The sequence below is a fragment of the Lathyrus oleraceus genome, chromosome 4 (genome assembly GCF_024323335.1).
Source record: "Lathyrus oleraceus cultivar Zhongwan6 chromosome 4, CAAS_Psat_ZW6_1.0, whole genome shotgun sequence".
NCBI classification, from domain to species: Eukaryota; Viridiplantae; Streptophyta; class Magnoliopsida; order Fabales; family Fabaceae; genus Lathyrus; species Lathyrus oleraceus.
In genome coordinates this window covers 221045235-221064347 of record NC_066582.1, presented here as the reverse complement: position 1 = coordinate 221064347, position 19113 = coordinate 221045235, and the positions used below count along the sequence as shown (strand labels likewise).

Here is a 19113-nt window from a genome sequence, read left to right as displayed (position 1 = left end):
ATCAAACACACATTCATTACACAATCAACAACAATATAGTCTCACACTCATTCATAACAACATGTACATATTCACCACCAATCAACAACATCAGGAACAATCAACTACATATGCAAATATGTATGCAATGTACTCCACAACTGACTCATTGTGTATGCGGTACCATTCATGAACACTCAGGTTCATCTCGCTCCTGATCCTCACCATAGGATCAGAGCACATCAAATCATTATCATCGCCATATGTAACGCTTCACCAGCTCTCATATGAAACCAACCACTCGCTTCTGATCCCCACCATAGGACCAAAGTATACCAAATTTCGTTACCATCACCATAGATAATGTAACACCCTGAATTTCATTAATTGAAATGTTTAGGATCTTATTTGAATTGGGTCGACATTGTATTTGTTTATGATGTGGTTGTAAGATGAATGTACTTGAAGTAGGGGTATGGATAAAGTAAAAATTTGGCTTTTTATGTTTAGAATTATTAAAAAATTGAATGGTGATTAACATAACATAAGTGTAAGCTTCTTTCGAGACTCGCATAAAGCTTCTTTCAAGAACCAATTTCCAACCGATTCTAAAATTGTGGTCGCTATTATAAGTTTATAAGAAAAAAATCATTAAATTTTTAGTCTTATTTAAGTCACCATGCGTCCTGACTCAAAATATAAAAGTGGCCATCTGTCCCACGAGATATATTTAAATAGACTTCCTTCTTCCATAACTTTCTTGAGTACGCAATACGCATTTCTACTTTAACTTTTGCTTAAAGAAGCAACAATGTTGAAACATGGATTACCGGCTTCATCTTCATCGTTGTTGTTCCTCCCGTTCCTCTTTTTCTCCTACGCCATAGCTTTCATTCCACCTCATATCCTGCTCAATCACTTGTCTCAAGGCAAATCCCTCACCAATCAGGAACTATGGTTCAATCAGACTCTCGATCACTTCTCTCCCTATGTACTCTACTTTTTCTCCTCTCTATCTTATTGAAATAACAAATTCTTTTTTTGCTACATATTGATTGTTCATATTTTGTTGTTGCACTGCAGGATCATCGTCAATTCAGGCAACGTTACTATGAATTTCTAGATTATTTCCGGATTCCGGATGGACCCATTTTTCTGGTGATAGGTGGTGAAGGAACATGCAGGGGGATATCAAATAACTATATTGCTGTAAGTTGCAATTCATCTCATAATTTTATACTTTAATCACTTTTACTGCTTCATATGTCTGCATTGAACACTCTCAATAGTACCCACTAGAAGGAGTTTAGCTAAATAGTTTAGCTGATTAGGGTTGAGAATAAGTGTAGCAGAGATGAGGATGTTGTGTTGGATGTGTGGCAAGACTAGAAAGGATATGATTATAAATGAAAATATTAGAGTGTTGAGGTACACCTATAATAGAGAAGATGGTGGAAAATAGAATTAGGCGGTTTGGATATGTAGAGAGAAGACCGATAGATTTTGTGGTAAGGAGAGTAGATCAGATGGAGAAAAGTCAAACAAATAGAGGAAAAGGAAAATCTAGAAAGACTATAAGAGAAGTTATTAAGAAATATCTAGAGATTAGCGATTTGGATATAAGCATGGTTCTAGATAGAACATTATGGCGAAAATTGATCCATATAGCCAATCCCACTTAATGAGATAAGGCTTAGTTGTTGTTGTTGTGGTATGTTTACAAGTTTACCTCTGAACCGAATCCACTTATCAGAAAATATGAAGCTTATGTTTCTATAAATAAAGAGGAAATAAAGAGAAACTCTGCATAAGTTTCTTGAGAGCTTATAAAGATAAGCTGAAAATAGTTTGTGGCTTGTCCCAAACTGTTTTTTCAAACTCATTCAAACACTTAGGTGAGTGCTTATATCTTATGATAAGTCCAAATAAGCTCTTCTAAATGTTTCCTTATAGATTTAAAGAGCTTAAGGTCGTGTATTTTGGCACAAGCACAAATCCTATCTATTGTTGTGACTTGTGACCAACAACACTGGATTTGACTTTCCATTTTTAAGCAAATAAAGAATGATGTGGGTTTTGTGATGGAAACATATTGGTATAAACAAATGTCTGTATTTGTCTTGTTTTATTTATAGGTACTGGCAAAGAAGTTTGGAGCAGCCGTGGTTTCTCTTGAACATCGCTATTATGGAGCAAGCACCCCATTTGATACTTTATCAACGGAAAATTTGAAATATCTTTCATCCAAACAGGCACTCTTTGATTTGGCTGTTTTTCGGCAGTATTATCAGGCAAGCGTTACTTTTCGTTTATTTCCTTAGTAGAAGAGAAATCAATAAAACGGTAACCCAAAAATTTGGTTGAATACAAAAAATTGGAGATGTTTTTTTGTTAAAAGACTTTAGTATACTAAAGTATAGTTAATGTAAGGTATTGACCCGGTTAACGGATAAGTTGCTTGAAACCAAACTGTAAAAAGGTTTGTGAATATTTACCTAAAGGGGTTTGTGTGATTATAAAGGACAGTCAAATATTGATTAAGGCCAATAATGATCAATGTCATTGATATACTTGTCACAAGATGTTTTATGTTACTCAACTTACTTAATTTCCGCTTATTTGAAACTGGTTGAATAGCATTTGCATGCAGAATAAGAAAGACATCTTTGTCAACCTAAATTGGCTACTAAGACTTAAAAGATGTTATGAAAGAAGAAAGTTTATCTTCAACTATGAAGAATAGAAAATCAAATTGCTCGTTTGCAATTATCGCTTGGGTACTCGACCCAGGATTTGTGGCTATAGGTTTCATGTAAATGCATTAGTTTTTTATATGCATGTTTTATTTTTTCTAATGCAACAGTTCAACATTTTCTAGCTATCAATTTATTGTATTTTCTTCTACTCACTGTTTTTTACACATCTCTTCACCTTTTTATAAGGAAAAATGTCAAACTTTTAAATACACCTTTGTTCTGTGTGGTATTTATTATATCGCCTCCCATTTTATGTTATTTTTCTGTAATTTTTGTGTAGGACTCTTTAAATGCAAAGCTGAATCGAACAGGAGTTGAAAATCCATGGTTCTTTTTCGGTGGCTCATATGCTGGAGCACTTAGTGCATGGTTCCGTCTTAAATTTCCCCATTTAACATGCGGTAGTCTTGCAAGTTCTGCAGTTGTTCAGGCTATTCAAGACTTCACTGAGTTTGATCAACAGGTGAAGTTGCTTATTTTTAGTAGAGCTCCAAGTTCCTTCTTATATAAATTCTGACAAATTGTGTTATGAGTTCTATCTATTTGCAGATCGGTGAGTCAGCTGGTGCTGAGTGTAAAGCAGCATTACAAGAAACTACTCAACTCATCGAAACAAAACTCGCAACCGATGGAAAGGCACTGAGGACAACTTTTAATGCAGATGATGTATGCTTTGTTCCTTGCAAAATTACATTAGTCTTCCCCGAAACATGAATCATGTTCTCTACTAGAACTACAACTTTTAGTTATATTCCCATGCTGTATATTGACTTGCCTTATTTTGTAGCTTGAAGTTGATGGAGACTTCTTGTATTATATGGCTGATGCTGCTGTTATAGCGGTAATTCATATGATATTAGCTATTTGTCTTATGCATTGCAATTCCTTGTACTCAAGCCCATTATATCATCTTCCCTTTTCTTGATCTTTGAATGTTACAGTTTCAATATGGAAATCCAGATAAGTTATGCAACCCTTTGGTTGATGCAAAGAAGGCTGGCGAGGATTTGGTGGTATGTTTTTCATATTTCTTTTTTCTTATTCATTTGTGAAGTTGAATCATGTATGTGCTCTCACACCTCTCTTAGTTCTTAAGCCAAATATAAATGGATGCTTATTTTATGTTTTATAATTGAAAACTATATAATTCAATATGCAGGATGCTTATGCCAAATATGTCAAAGAGTACTATGCTGGAACTTTTGGCGTCAATGTACAAATTTATGACCAGAAATATTTGAAAAGAACTGCAATCAATAAAGACAGTTCTTCTCGATTATGGTGGTTTCAAGTTTGCACTGAAGTTGCATACTTTCAGGTAGCTCCTTCAAATGATAGCATACGTTCCTCAAAAGTTGACACAAAGTAAGTTCTTCATCTCACTATTTGATATACTGTTAGGATAAGTAGTTAAGGATTGTCATAGAAGTTAGTTAGTTAGTTCCTTAGTTGAGGTTGTTATAGGGCTATTTGTATAAATAGGAGAATACAATGTAGAATTGATACTATTGAATATTGTAAATCATTTGTGAATAGAGTAGCAACTCTATTGTGAAGGGGAAACCCTTGAGGAGATCTGGCTCGAACGTTATTTCCTATTTTCCAATAAAGAGTGTTCTTTCTTTCGAATCCAATCTTTTCAGCCCTTGCAAGCCACCCGATGAGGTCTTTTCCAGTAAAAGTTGGCAAATTCATCCTTTGCGTTGCCTCCATCTCCAAGAACACCGGTACTTTTCAGGTTTCCGGCAGGGTTGGACCAATTATTAGGAACCCAAGAATTGGATTCTAGGGAAAGAACACTCTTTATTCGAAAATAGGAAATAACATTCGAGCAAGCTCTCCTCAAGAGTTTCCCCTTCACAATAGTGTTTATACTCTTTTCACAAATGATTTACAATATTCAATAATATCAACTCTACATTGTATTCACCTATTTATACAAATAGCCCTATAACAACCTCTTCTTTCCTATTGTTTTATAGATCTTTATTTTATTGAAGTTTTTTCACTCTGGGATGTTGTTAATTTCTACAAAATGGTTTCTCATGCAATGCAGATACCATTTGGACCTTTGCAAAAATGTCTTTGGAGATGGCGTCTTTCCCGATGTTGATGCCACTAATTCATACTATGGAGGCACAAAAATTGCTGGTCTAGTAACTAACCTACGCCTGAATTTTTTTGCTAGTTTCTTTTTTTCTTTATTATTAATAATATACATACAAATTTATCAACAATGTGTTTACATGACTCTCTTACTTTATCATAGTATGCACATGTTATTTCTTTTTATGTTATCATTTGTATTTGTGGTCTCTCATGTCTGGAAACTACATACTATACATTTCTTTTATGGTTTTACTCTGAATATACTTCTATTCAACCATCTTAAATTCGACCTGATTTAATATATCTCCTAATTTAATGTGTATGAACAGGTTCAAAAATAATATTTACAAATGGCTCACAGGATCCATGGCGTCATGCTTCCAAGCAAACTTCATCCGCTGATAGTGAGTTGCCATTTACTTTTTCTGTCTGTTTAGTCAATGCTGTTTACTGACTTAAAAGTTAAAATCTTTCAGTGCCTTCTTACCTTATCACGTGTAAAAACTGTGGCCATTGTACTGATTTGAGTGGGTGTCCTCAAGCTCCTTCTAACATTGAAGGTATGTCTAACATTATCACTCAAATTAATGCTATTCTGAATTCTTTTCGATGTCCAATTTATAACCTGCAATTTCATAGGAGCTAATTTTGTAACTGTTATCCTTTATCAGTGTCTGAATTGCATGATCACAAAAACATCATCTAACAAATCTCTCATGGATAAAAAATGGATCAAATTAGTAGTATTAAAATGTCATGTTAGATAGATACAAATTGTGCTAGTTGTTTATTACATGCACAATTGTCGTATATCAAACAACATTCTGGTTGTGATTTTTGTTTTTCCAGGTAATGAGAAGAATTGCAGTTCCCCTGATGCAGTTCATAAAGTAAGGCAAAAGGTTCAAGAAGATATGGACTTATGGCTATCTGAATGCATCGATACAGGAAGGAGTTTTATATGATTAATTGCATTTGATACGAGGTGCATGAAACCATAAGTTATGACTCCATGAAATATGCATCACACTTTGTATTAACTCAACAATCGAATGGCTGAACATATGTTACACAGAATGCTTTTATTGAGTCTATGATGATTTCGTCCCCTGATAATAGTTGTTGTTCATTAATCATTTTGCTTCATCATATTATTGTTTATTATTTAGCTTTGGTTTCTTCCTCTTGCGTTGGCCGGCCCGAAAGTGCTTGCCCTAATAGAAAAATAGGGAGCGATGATATTTCAGCACCTAGAATGTTATAGAAAGAGGAAAAGAGGAATAACTTTTTTGAGAATATGAATTGACAGAAATAGTTCAGTTATTACATATAATAACTTACTGTTATTTATAGGCTAGAGTAATTAAGCTATGATGACTCAACATGGAGTTTGTTGTAACTGCATTCTCACTACATTCTAGACAGTTCTAAGTTTGTCCCTCATAGTTAAAAACTTTAGGGGTTTGGTTAGTAGGTAACATATTGTTCTGTAGTTGCTATATGTTGAACTACTAGTGTTTTGTTGATCACCCTCTTAGAAAAAGATATCCATCTATATATGTTTTTGGCATGAAGCATGTGATTGTGTGACAGAAATAGTGCTCAAATTGTCACAAAGTAGGATAGGAGTAGTAACAGGGACTTTGAGCTCAATTAGAAGTGATTGTAGCCAAAGAGCTTCTGTTTATGTGTTGGCTAAGCTTTTAGCTTTTATACTCAACTTCAGTATTAGACCTAGCCAATGACATTTGAGCTCAACTAGGTATGTTTTTTTGGACCTACCGAAGAAAAGATTTGGTCCAAGATAAATGTAAGACCCTGACTATATTGAAACTAGATTCTAAATATAATATTGAGAGTTTCCGGTGACTATATTGTCATCTACATTAACCAACATAAAGATGGAGTAGGTAGATGTTGGAAGTGTGAATAGGAAGGGATCACACTTATTTGAAATTCAAATCTATGTAAAGGTGAAGCGAGCCTTTCAAACCAGGCTTTTGATGTTTGTTTTAGACCATATATGACTTTCTTTAGTATGCATACTAAATAGGTGTTTCAGTTGATAAACCTAGTGGTTATTGCATGTTTACATCCTCTTCGAGCAACCCTTTTAAGATGATATTGTTCACATTCAATTGGGTGATCTGTCATTGTCTAGAAATAGCAAAGGATCAGTACATTTCTTACTATAACAGGTTTGACTCTGGCGAGAAAATCTCTTTTAAGTCAAAAATTCTATATTGTTGATAAAATCCTGTTGAAATACAAGAGACTAAGAAAATTTGAATAAACCGTGTGTTTTGAAAAGTATTACGGAGATTTTATTATATAGAGAGTGATTACAACTAATTACATGACATACTCGATATGAGACTATTCTATATATAAATATTCTAAACACTATATATTTATAAATATCAACACCCCCGTCAAACTTGAGCATATAAATCAAATACACAAAGATTGTTACATATATAATTAGTTATGGGACTTCACAGAGATTTTGTGAACACGTTTGCCAATTGATCATTAGAGTTGACAAAGTTTGTGACGATGGCATCTGACTCGATTTTCTCTCTGACAAAGTGACAGTCTATCTCAATATGTTTGGTCCTCTCATGGAAGACTGGATTTGAAACAATGTGCAATGCAGCTTGATTATCACAAATAAGTGTCATTGGTCTTGCTTCTTCAATTTGAATTTTCTTGAGCAACTGTTTTAACCAAATAAGTTCACATGTTGCCATTGCCATGACCTTATACTCTACCTTGGCGCTTGATCTTGCAACTACGTTTTGTTTCTTACTTTTTCAAGATATAAGGTTTCCTCCAACAAATACACAATACACAGAGGTGGATCGTCTATCAATGGGTGACTCTGCCTAATCAGCATCAGAGTATCCAACTATCTGAGTATGTTCTTTATTTTCATACACTAGACCTTTTTCTGGAGCACATTTGATGTATCTCATAATCTGGATAACAGCATCCATGTGTTCCTAACAAGGGGAATTTAAGAATTGGTTTACCACACTAACTGCAAAAGAAATGTCTGGACGAATGACTGTGAGATAATTCAACTTTTCAACCAATCTCTTATACCTTCTTGAGTCAGATAGAGGCTCCCCCTGATTGGGTAGTAGTTTGACACTTGGATCCATAGGAGTATCAGTTGGTTTAACATTCAACAAATTTGTTTCTTCCGAAATACCCATAACATATTTCCGCTGAGAAATCACCAAGTCATCTTTAGATTGGGCTACCTTAATACCCAAGAAATAACGAAGTTTACCAAGATCTTTTGTCTGAAATTGATTCGAGAGATGTTGTTTTAACTAAAGTATACCTTGTAGATCACTATTAATTATGACAATATCATCTACATACACAATAAGATAAATACACTCTTGGGCTGAGTGACGATAAAAAACAGTATGATTAGCTTCACTACATGCCATACTAAACGGTTGTACTACAATGCTAAATCTGTCGAACCAAGCTCTCAGAGATTTCTTAAGACCATAAAGAGACATGTGTAACCTACACACCATATTTGATGACTCCCCCCTGAGCAACAAACCCAGGTGGTTGGTCCATATATACTTCCTCTTCAAGATCACCATGTAAAAAAAGCATTTTTGATGTCAAGTTGATGAAGAGGCCAATGTCGAATGACTGTAATGGCTAGAAGAAGTCTAACAGATGTCATCTTCGTTACAGACGAGAAAGTATCACTATAATCCAATTCAAAAATTTGAGTGTATCCTATGGCTATCATGCGAGCTTTAAATCGATCAATCTTATCATTTGGACCAACCTTCACTCTATAAATCCAACGATAACCTACTAAAGATTTCTCATAGGATAGAGAAACCAATTCCCAGATACCACTACTTTGAAGAGCACATATTTTATCAATCATTGCTGGCCTGCACTAAGGGTGATATAATGCTTCACCTGGAGTTTTAGGAATAGAAACAGAAGACAAAGAAGACAAACACGTATACTACAAAGGGGAAAGACGATGATAACATAAATCAATATAATATGGAGAATGATTTCATGTTTGACGTATACCTTTTCGAAGGACAGTCGGAAGATCGAACTCAAGTTGCATGATCAAATCCAGTGATGGCGAAGGCGTCGAAGGAGGGTCTGCAATGACCTCAGGGATAGGAACGACATGCGTTGAGTGATGACGTTGATATGTTTGAAGTGGTCTAGAAGTGGGGGGTCAGGAGCCATAGACTGATGGGGGATAATGGTAGGCGTGACATTAATAACTACCAGAAAAGGTGTGAGAGTACTTTCTTGAATGGATTCTGGAGTTACGTAACTGGACTCGAAATATGGAACATACTCGAAGAAGGTAACATCGGCCGATATGAAGTATCGTTGTAGAGTATGTGAATAACAACGATAACCTTTTTGGGATCGATGATAACCAAGAAAGACACATTTTAGTGATTGAGCTGATAGTTTATCAAGATCAAGAGAGAGATTGTGTACAAAACATGTGGACCCGAAGATTCAGAGAGGAATTGGGTGAAGTGGGGAATTGGAAAAAAGGATTGAATGAGGGATTTTATTGTTAAGGGCAGATAAGGGCATGTGATTTATAAGGTAACATGTCGTTAGCACAACATCCCCCCGGAATCAAAGTGGAACATTACCATGCAGTAGGGTCCGAGTGGTTTCTACGAGATGCCGATTTTTGCGTTCAGCTACTCCGTTTTATTGAGGTGTGTGAGGGCAAGATGTTTGATGGAGAATACCATTGTGTGACATAAAATTTTAAAATTGTTGGGATAAATATTCACGGGCATTATCACTTCTTAAGGTACGGATAGACACACCGAATTGAGTTCTTATTCTTAATAGAATTGTTCAAAAATAAAAAATAATTCAAATCTATTCTTCATTAAAAATAATCACATGCAACGTGAAAAATCATCAATAAAGGTGACAAAATACCTAGACTCAAGAGTATAGACAATACGCAAGGGATTCCAAACATCGGTGAACTAAAGCAAAAGGGGATGAAGCTCGTTTATTGACTTGATTGAGAAACTGATCATGAGTGTGTTTTCCTAACTGACACGATTCACAATGTAAATTAGCATATTCATTTTGTGTGTGTGCACGCACGAACGCGGGGGCGAGTGCGTGACTATGCATAAACGTACGCGTGTGCGTGAAGAGTGAAAAATGAGAGAAGAGTTTGAAACTTTCTACTTTAACCTTAGTATTGAGCTGGTTCGTAATAATTATGAAAAATGGTGAAAATTGTGTACATTTAAGCTTAAGAGTGAAAGTCCTTGGATAGTTGGTGAAGAAGGCATCAACACAAGTTAACAAGTACTTGTAATCAGGTGAATAAGTCATAAAAGCAATTCAAATGGAGCATGATAAGTAGTATTTTAAGTAAATGAAGGTTACGTGTTAGCTTTTCCTTGACAACAACCAGTGCAAAAGTTCAACTTTGCTTGTATATGGATTGGGAAATAGTTTTGGGTGCCTCTTGAAGATAATTATGACCTAATCTATTATGTCACGTGGTGTAAAAAGAAGGGTACATGTGAGGCACCGTACACATACTGGTACGGAATACGATATTTAAAAAAAAATAAGATACGAATACTGGTATTACGATATTTAAAAAAAATTAAGATACGAATACGTTAAAAATAACACGGAATTATATTGATTAAATAACAACATTAAAATTAAAAAATAATTATTTAAAAATAGTTAATATCTGTGTAATAATATAAAAAGTATTAATAAATCATGAAATCATTAAAAAAAAATAGTTTTTAGTTGAGGTTCATCGAAAAAAAGACTAGTAACTTTAAGAATATCAGTTCCATTAAATAAATCTCATTCATCTTCACCAATATCCTATATTTTTTTGTTGTTCCTTCATTATAAACCTTACTCTTTTTCGAGAGAAGACGAGATTTATATGAACAAAAATTAAATCCTCAACCTTATTTGGATTGAGTCTATTCTTTTTTAATGAGTGAATAAATATATGCACTCTAATTTTTTTCAGCAGAAGATGAAGATCTTGGTTGTGAAAGAAGTTTCAGTGTAATGATTTAGAGTTTAGGGGCTGAAGATCCAAAAGTTATCCATTCTTTTGGTTTCAAGTTCCACCACCTATCTTACCATGAATCAAATTAGTCAAACTCTCCTTCAACACTTTCTCCTTCAGGAGAATTTATTTAACAAATTCAGCGGTTGTCTTTAGTCTTTCATTTGCATCCATAAAGTAACTTCGTATGCATTTGTTTCTTTCAGTACAAATCTCATTGTCCCTATGTGGGGCAACGCGATTCGGAGATATATCAAGTCATTTATACAAAATAAAATATATGCTTTGTATGTGAGGTAAGATAGTTGAAATATAAGAGAAAATAGTAAAATAAACTGCGATTTACCTTGGATTAAGCGAATGAGCCAAGCAATAAAGATGTGTGTAACTTTTAATCCATTTATAGACTAACATGTCATGCACCTCATCATGAAAAGATGAACGTTGACTTAACTCCTTGCCTTCATATTTATAAATAACTAATTTGACTTCTTCAATCATAAAATTTCACTTTTCATAAATCAAATGAAGATTTGGCTCATTAGTGTCACAATCATATATGAGATCCGTAAATTTTAAAATGTAATCAATTTTATCACAAAATTTAATCACTTAAAATTATTTCTTTCACAAAAGCAGCATTTTGAACACCATCCTCTTTATAAAATTATTTCTTTCACAAAAGCAGCATTTTGAACACCATCCTCTTTATATTGAGGTCATTGTTCATTAATTACCATGGACAAAAGACTTTTCTTAATAACTTGCAATTTCTTGAGCAAAACAATAACGGATGCAAATCTTGTTTAAGTGATAAAAAGCAGTCTCAAATTCACAAATTGTTTGTACATAGCAAATCTCATAAAATGATTTAGAATAAAATTTCTAATATAAAAGGTATTATCAACGACTTTAGAAATTCAACTACACACATTGTAAACAACTTTATTATTTAATGTATTTTTTGGTGAACAAATACCTTTTGAAAACTGCTAAAATAGTACTTTACTATATGATCAATGAAAAATCTAATCTACTTTATTTTACTATTGTTTACTTTTTACTATACTTTCAATTATCATCATCTAGTACTGCTAAAATAGTACTTTACTATATGATCAATGAAAAATCTAATCTACTTTATTATACTATTCTTTACTTTTTACGACTTTTTGTCCACAATATCCCCTTCCTGAAATTTAAATCCCAATATGCCCCATTCTTAAAAAAAAAAAATCCCAAAATGCCCCACTTTTTCCTTTGGACTCGCCCATTCAATGGACAAGTGGGTGAAACATTGTATTTGACTGCATGGACTCGCCATTTGATTGGACGAGTAGACACGTCATTTATTCTCATGCTTGAACTCGACCAATGGATGGCCGAGTGTATGATGTAGTATTTTTTTTTTGTTTTTTTTAATAAATTTAAAAAAGGTAATGAATTAATATTGTTTTGAATAATATGTTGCTATCAAAAAATTTCAATGACCGAGCAATTGCTTTGTGTTTGTATTGTCTCGACCAATGATTGGCCGTGTATTCAAGTATTAATTTTCCATAAATAGCAGGACTTGTAGAAATGTAACTCAGAGCACAAAATCCTTTATTTTGGTAAAAATGTTTGTTTGGGGTCTTGTATTTTATGGACAAGGTGAAAAAAATTAGTGTTTACCTCGATCCGCAATGGAATTTCAGAACACTGATTTTAGCCATCCACACTGGCTTCCGACAGTTGGGCGGGCGTCGTATGAAGGTGAGGAAAGTACAGTATCGTTGTCCATACATAATGTTGACTGATGCAAGCCCCGATGGTACGTACATGTATTACCTGGATCGTATAGAAAATGATGAAGATGTTTAGTGTATGTTTTCGGCACATAGTGGTGAAGTTAATAGAGGAGTTGAAGGTCCACTTGTGTTGGTTGTTGTTGTTGATTAGTGTTTTAATAACCTCTAAGAATTTTAGTTGATGTGATCGTACTTTGTAACCAGAAGCCTTTGATTATCAAATGTATTTCATAATGTTTGTTTCCAAAAGGCATTATCAATACACAATGGTTTATATATAGTATGTGCATAGTAGTTAATAATTAAAAAAAACATAATCATCTGGAGGGTCCTGCAACATTTGGACATTTCCTACGCATGTGTCCTATTTCACGGAAAACTCCACACCTTCTCTTTTCCTTTTCAACGTCTTCCATCTCGGTTCTAATCCTGGTGTTGTTTAGGCGCCCTTTCTTCCTCCTTCTCATAGAGTCGTTGTGGCAAAGAGTAAATCCTTCATATTATGGCCAATTATCCTCATGGGAAAGTCCTAGGAAACTCTCCTTATAGACCTTGAAGACGTTAAGAATTTTGAAGACGTCTGGAATGTGAATGGAGTAGTCCTGGCGTATACTCGAACATGTTGCGATTACATGGGAGCTAGATAAGTGAAATGCTTGAAATTTCCCACAATCGCAGTGTTGTTTCCTTAGATCAATGTTGAATGTACTGGTTGGTCGACCATCATTCTGATTAATCTTCTCTTAGACCATGAAATAGAATCTCTCGCGACCAAACTGCATGACGTTATGCGTGTTAGCTTTCATGACTTCCTCGGCCATCCCCTTGTTGCAGTTATCAGTGAAAACCTGCCCAGAGGCTAACATTTTTGTCCATTGATGGCCTCTTTTACCAAATAGTGATCCTAATCGATAGTGCGTAGATTTGACTAATGCAGTGATTGGAAGGTTTCAGGTTTCTTTGAGTACCGAGTTCATTCCCAATGTTGCCCTCCGTCAAATGCCCTTGCCCACTTCTCCCGAGGGATGTTGTCTATCCATGACAAAGCGTCATTATTTGTTCTTCGGATTTCCCCCGATAGTAGTTAAATTTCTCCTCTGTCAACGCATAACCCATGTTAACAACTATTTTGTGCAGTTCCTTGTCTTTAATCTCACGCATGAAGTTTTACGCAATGTGTCTAATGCAATAGACTTGTGATGACGGAGGATACTGCCATCCATTTTCCGGATTGTTATATGCACTTTTTATCGATTCATGTCTGTCTGATATTGGACACAAATTTTCTTGGGGAGTAACGTGTATTCTCAAATTCTTAAGAAAGAAACTCCAAGCATCCTTTGTCTCACTTTCAACCAATGCGAACGCTATTGGAAAAATGTTCTCGTTCCCATCCTGTGCCACAGCCATCAACAGAGTCCCTCTGTACTTTCCATACAACCATGTTCCATCAACATGCACAATAGGTTTACAATACGCGAAACCACGTATACATGGTCGAAACGCCAAAAAAAGACGATGAAATATCCTTTGGTCACCCAAGTTTGATCCATCATTTGAAATCACAGGTAAGGATTGCAATTCTATAATAGTACCTCATAGATATGTTTTCATTACTAGTATCCACAGCGGAAAATCGTTGTAAGATGTCTCCCAATTTCCATACAACGACTCAATTGCCTTACACTTTGCAATCCATGCCTTTTTGTAGGATATGATATACCTGTACTTTTCAGCAACATGAGCGATGATCACCTTCACCTTAAGAGAAGCATCGTGATTTACAAGCTCCATTACGCTCTTACTAATCATTTATGAACTGAGTTTTGTATGGTCTTGTGACATAGAAGTGGTTGTGCATGTATGAGGCCCACCAGACTTACCAACTCTCCACCTTGAGTTGCCCTTACGCAAAGAAACCTTGCATTTGAAATTGCATATAGAATTTCTATATTTGATGACATAACGTACATTGTCAGATTTAGTCACAGAATAATCTAGACTACGTTTTATATGCCATTGTTGCAACGCAAGAACACACACTTCCTTATTTTCAAACTCGATGCCCTCCTCTATTTCGTCAACATTGTGAGTTGGTATGAAACTTCCAAAAACGGAGATTGATTCAGCATCATCCAAACTTATATTTTGCATGTGAACAAGTGGGTTGTACAAACTAATTGGTTGAGCTCTTAATGCAACGGTCGGTGTGTCGATGATATCTTCATTGCCATCGTCATCGCTAACACCAAATAGATCTTCAAGTCGAACCTCTTCTTGATCATCCTCACTATTGTCGCCTACCTCTTCATTTGGTATGAAAGGTTCATTATTTTGAGTTGGTTCTTCGTCAATGGTTTGACTCATTCCGTACTGGTGTGACTGTATAGATTGTGTTGGATAACTGAGATTTTCATTTTGAGTCGGTTCTTCTTCAAGATTTTCAAGTAGACGAACATATATCTCAATGGTGGGTAATTGAGAAAATGTTATATGACATTGAAACATCGACTTGACATATTCGTCATTCTCAATAGGTGTCATTATGTAAAAGACGGTATCATCGTCTCCATTAATTAATGGATGGCGATAAATGATGTCTTCAACACAACTTTATAACTTTTTTTCAATACGATCTTTTAGATGATGGAAGTCAAAATTGATGTGGATTTTGAATAAATGCAAATTTGTATTACTAAATGAGAATCCCTCATTAACATCTGTGAAAATGGACCCGTTGGAATGGATAAACACAACTAAATTTCTTTGAGCCATGAATGTAGGAGATATGAATGTAGGAGATTTTGTTTAATGACAATGGATAAAGATATGAATGTAGGAGATTTAGTTTGATGACAACGAATACCATTGAAGACATAATTTATAGTCAAAAAAACAATTTCCAAGTAAACCAAACCCTAAAAAAAAGTCAGAAGTAACTCGTCCTTCAATTTGACGAGAGAGAAAACGTGAAGACCTAGCTCGTCCATTCGTTGGACGACTCAAAACCTTGGAAGACTAAGCTCATCCTTTCGTTGGACGAGTCAACAAGCTGTAAGACTTAGCTCGGCCATCAAAGGGGCGAGTCTGCACGCATACAACTTTGCAGTCATATTTCCAATCAGCCAGGGAATTGTTCTTGTAGGGATTCCTTGCAAATTCACAGAGAAATTTTTTGCGTGCATGCCCTAACAAGTCCAATCAACCTACACAATTTTTACCAATATATTTAATATTTTTTCACCACTATAAATTAACCTTTCCTCTACAATTCATTCTCATCAACTTCCTTCAGTTTCTATTTCACAAATATTTACTCTCTTCAAATATTCACTCTCTTCTATTCCAAAATGTCTTTGTTGTAGATGGGTGAATCACACTGTGGGATAGCAGCGAACATTGTTGAATATATAAATATATTTCATATCTATTTCATAAATCCAATATGTAAGTCTCACATCAAATATTCATTACCATTTTTATTTGAATTTCAGGAATACACTAGGTTCCGGGTCCACTCTCATACTTACATTCAACCAAGTGCGGTTATAATACTGTATTTGGAACTAGCTGGTTTTGCAAATGTAGCCAAGATAGCAAGTTTAAAAGTAGATTCTAAACTAATTGTTGCATTGTTAGAGAGATAGAGACCCGAGACACATACATTTCATTTACCAACGGGTGAATGTACTATCACACTCGAGGATGTGAGTATGTTACTCGATCTCCGAATTAATGGTAAAGCTGTTAATGGTCCAACGAATGTAACCAATGATGTTTACATGGAGAATTTGGGCGTCGAACCAACCGCTTCAGATAAAAATGGGGGTCGTACATACAATATCCAGTGCCTGATTATAGTGACAACCGAGTTTGGAGTGCAACGACATATAAAATATGTTTCTTTACCGTTGAGATGCATCAGACGGATCGGGTCAAACTCCAATTTGGATTTGAACAACAAATCCCGTCTCAGCCAAGATGTCTAAGTGAACACCATAATATGACTCTGGTCCAGCTTGGGACAAACATTGGCAAGATTTAAACAAAGAAGAGCTAAAAGAATGGAAAAGGAGAAGGCATTTGGTGTTACAAGGTAATTAAGTAATTGGTGAGTCTAAGCTGGATAGAGAATACATGAATTGGTTTTTGTCAATTCCTTTTACGCACGTTGCTCCAACATAATTTTTGACTGATCCCCGTCAACGTGTAGCTTCTTCAACCCAACAAACAACATCACCCTTACATCAAGACATTCCCCCACATACACATCCCTATTTGGGGCCCAACCATCATCATCAGCTCAACAAACTTACCGACACACCCAGACCACCTAACAACACACCATTTATCCCACCTCAACCCAACACCATAATCCCAACACTCCATTCCCTCAAACAAACTACTTTTACAACCAACAATATCAACAACAAACCAACTTACGCCCACCCATACAATACACTCCAATTCCTCAACCCAACTTTGAATACTCAAACCCTCATTCTCAACCCCAAACATTTAACACCACATTCGCAACACCCACTCCTACATACAACCCTGATGATGTCTACTATCCTCCTATCCAACACATCCAACCCAGCACCTACACACAACCCACACATTCACTACCCCACTTTGACCTCACCGATGATCATCTAATGAATATGCCTTCTTTTGGCATTCAAGAACTCGACGGTATGGATATGCCTCCAAACACATCACAACAACATCAAAGTCAACAACAAGATCAACATGAAGATCTGTCTTCCGACTCATCTCCGTCTCCCGCAAGACAAAGACAAGAAGACTTGGGCAAGGGAAAACGTAAAAAAGTTGGCACAAGATGTGGAACAGGCGGCCACTATAAATAAAATGTATTTCCTCCATTATATCAATAAAATTATTATTACTCATTACAATTCATTATATGCCTCATTATAATATTTATAATTTTATTATAAGTATTTAAAAAAATCATTTTTATTATTAATATTTTAAAAAATATATTAGAAAACTATTATTAGTATTTTACAAAAATATTATTAGTATTTTAAAAAAAATCATTTTTATTATTTAAATATAGAATTAATTAGAAAACTATTTAATAATAATTTTAATAAGGTTATTTAATTATATAATTGTATTTAAAATAAATAAAAAATAAAAAAATAATCTCCTTCATAAGCTCAGCCAACCATTGGCCGAGTCTATCCATCACCCGAAGGCTTCAACCACTTGTCCATTGAATGGGCGAGTTCAAAGGGAAAAGTGGGGCATTTTGGGATTTTTTTTTTCAAAATGGGGCATATTGGGATTTAATTTTCAGGAATGGGGTACTCTGGGCAAAAAGTCACTTTTTACTATACTTTCAATTATCATCATGACTAGTACTAGATAAGGGAGGGATATGTTTATTATACAAAAATATGTTTTACTTTTTATTTATGAGAATGTACTAGTACATAAAAATATGTTTATTATACAAAAATAGATCATTTTAAAGTACTAGCACTAGATACTCCCTCCGTTCCTTTATAAATGTTCCTTTCTTGAAAAAAACTTGTTCCTTTTTAATTTAATTGTCACTTGCAAAGTTTAAGGTAGTATTAATTGCACTTTTATCAAAATTACCCCTAAGTAATTATTACAAAGAGAGAAAAAGTAAAATGAATGACATAAATAATTAAGGATATTCTAGGTAAAAGGAAGAATTATTGTTTGAAAAGTAACAATAATGGTTAGCTTTTTTGATATGTGTAAAAAGTCAAAAATAAAACTTAAAAATGAACGGAGAGAGTAACATAATATATAAGTTCCAAACACTGTACTCTACAGACTACGGCACAACAACTTTTAGTATGACAATACTTTATCTAAAATGGAGTATGCCAATGACACTTTTATTTTCATTAGAATTCTAATATAGTTGTAGGTGTAGTGGTGGTGAGTGTATAGATATGAGATGAGTTGTGATTGATAGAATCATATTTTGTAGGTTGTAGTTGATCAAAGGAGTAGAGTCCATCTTTTTCGAGAGACTCTTAGTGATATTAAGAACTAATAAGAGGTTGTGTAGAGTAAAAATGGTGTATAGTTTGTGTGAGTGAAAAGTTGTGAAGCCAATGTAGATGATAAGAAAACCATGTCCATTTTCAAGCATTACTTGTTTTACTATAAAGGAATGTTTTCTAAGAAAATTTCAGCATTATGAGTGACATGATGACTGACACTTGAGTTAGGATACCATTAAGAAGACAAACACTAAGAGTTATTAACTTCAAATCTCATAAAATAAGCTTAAGGTTGTTTAGATTGGAACTGAGGTGCAGGAGACGAGGAAGGTATAAGAGAAAACCCAAGAGGATTTCCACGTCATTAA

The 19113-nt window shown here is 34.7% G+C and overlaps 1 protein-coding gene across 1 annotated transcript; it reads left to right on the top strand.

The window, feature by feature from the left end:
• The first annotated feature begins 676 nt into the window (after positions 1-676).
• LOC127074647 (probable serine protease EDA2) lies at positions 677-5960 on the top strand. Its single transcript, XM_051015985.1, has 12 exons — positions 677-970; positions 1063-1188; positions 2115-2270; positions 3016-3198; positions 3285-3401; positions 3523-3576; positions 3677-3748; positions 3895-4100; positions 4792-4886; positions 5174-5248; positions 5321-5404; positions 5694-5960. Exons 1-12 carry the CDS (start codon positions 791-793, stop codon positions 5807-5809), a joined length of 1464 nt encoding a protein of 487 aa, XP_050871942.1. The 5' UTR covers positions 677-790; the 3' UTR covers positions 5810-5960.
• The last annotated feature ends 13153 nt before the right edge of the window (positions 5961-19113 follow it).

Bases quoted from the DNA above. Each gene is read 5' to 3' on its own strand.
- LOC127074647 (XM_051015985.1), top strand. From the start codon at position 791: ATGTTGAAACATGGATTACCGGCTTCATCTTCATCGTTGTTGTTCCTC. The intron at 971-1,062 runs GTACTCTACTTT...GTTGCACTGCAG, and splicing joins TCGATCACTTCTCTCCCTAT to GATCATCGTCAATTCAGGCA. The intron at 4,101-4,791 runs GTAAGTTCTTCA...CATGCAATGCAG, and splicing joins TCCTCAAAAGTTGACACAAA to ATACCATTTGGACCTTTGCA.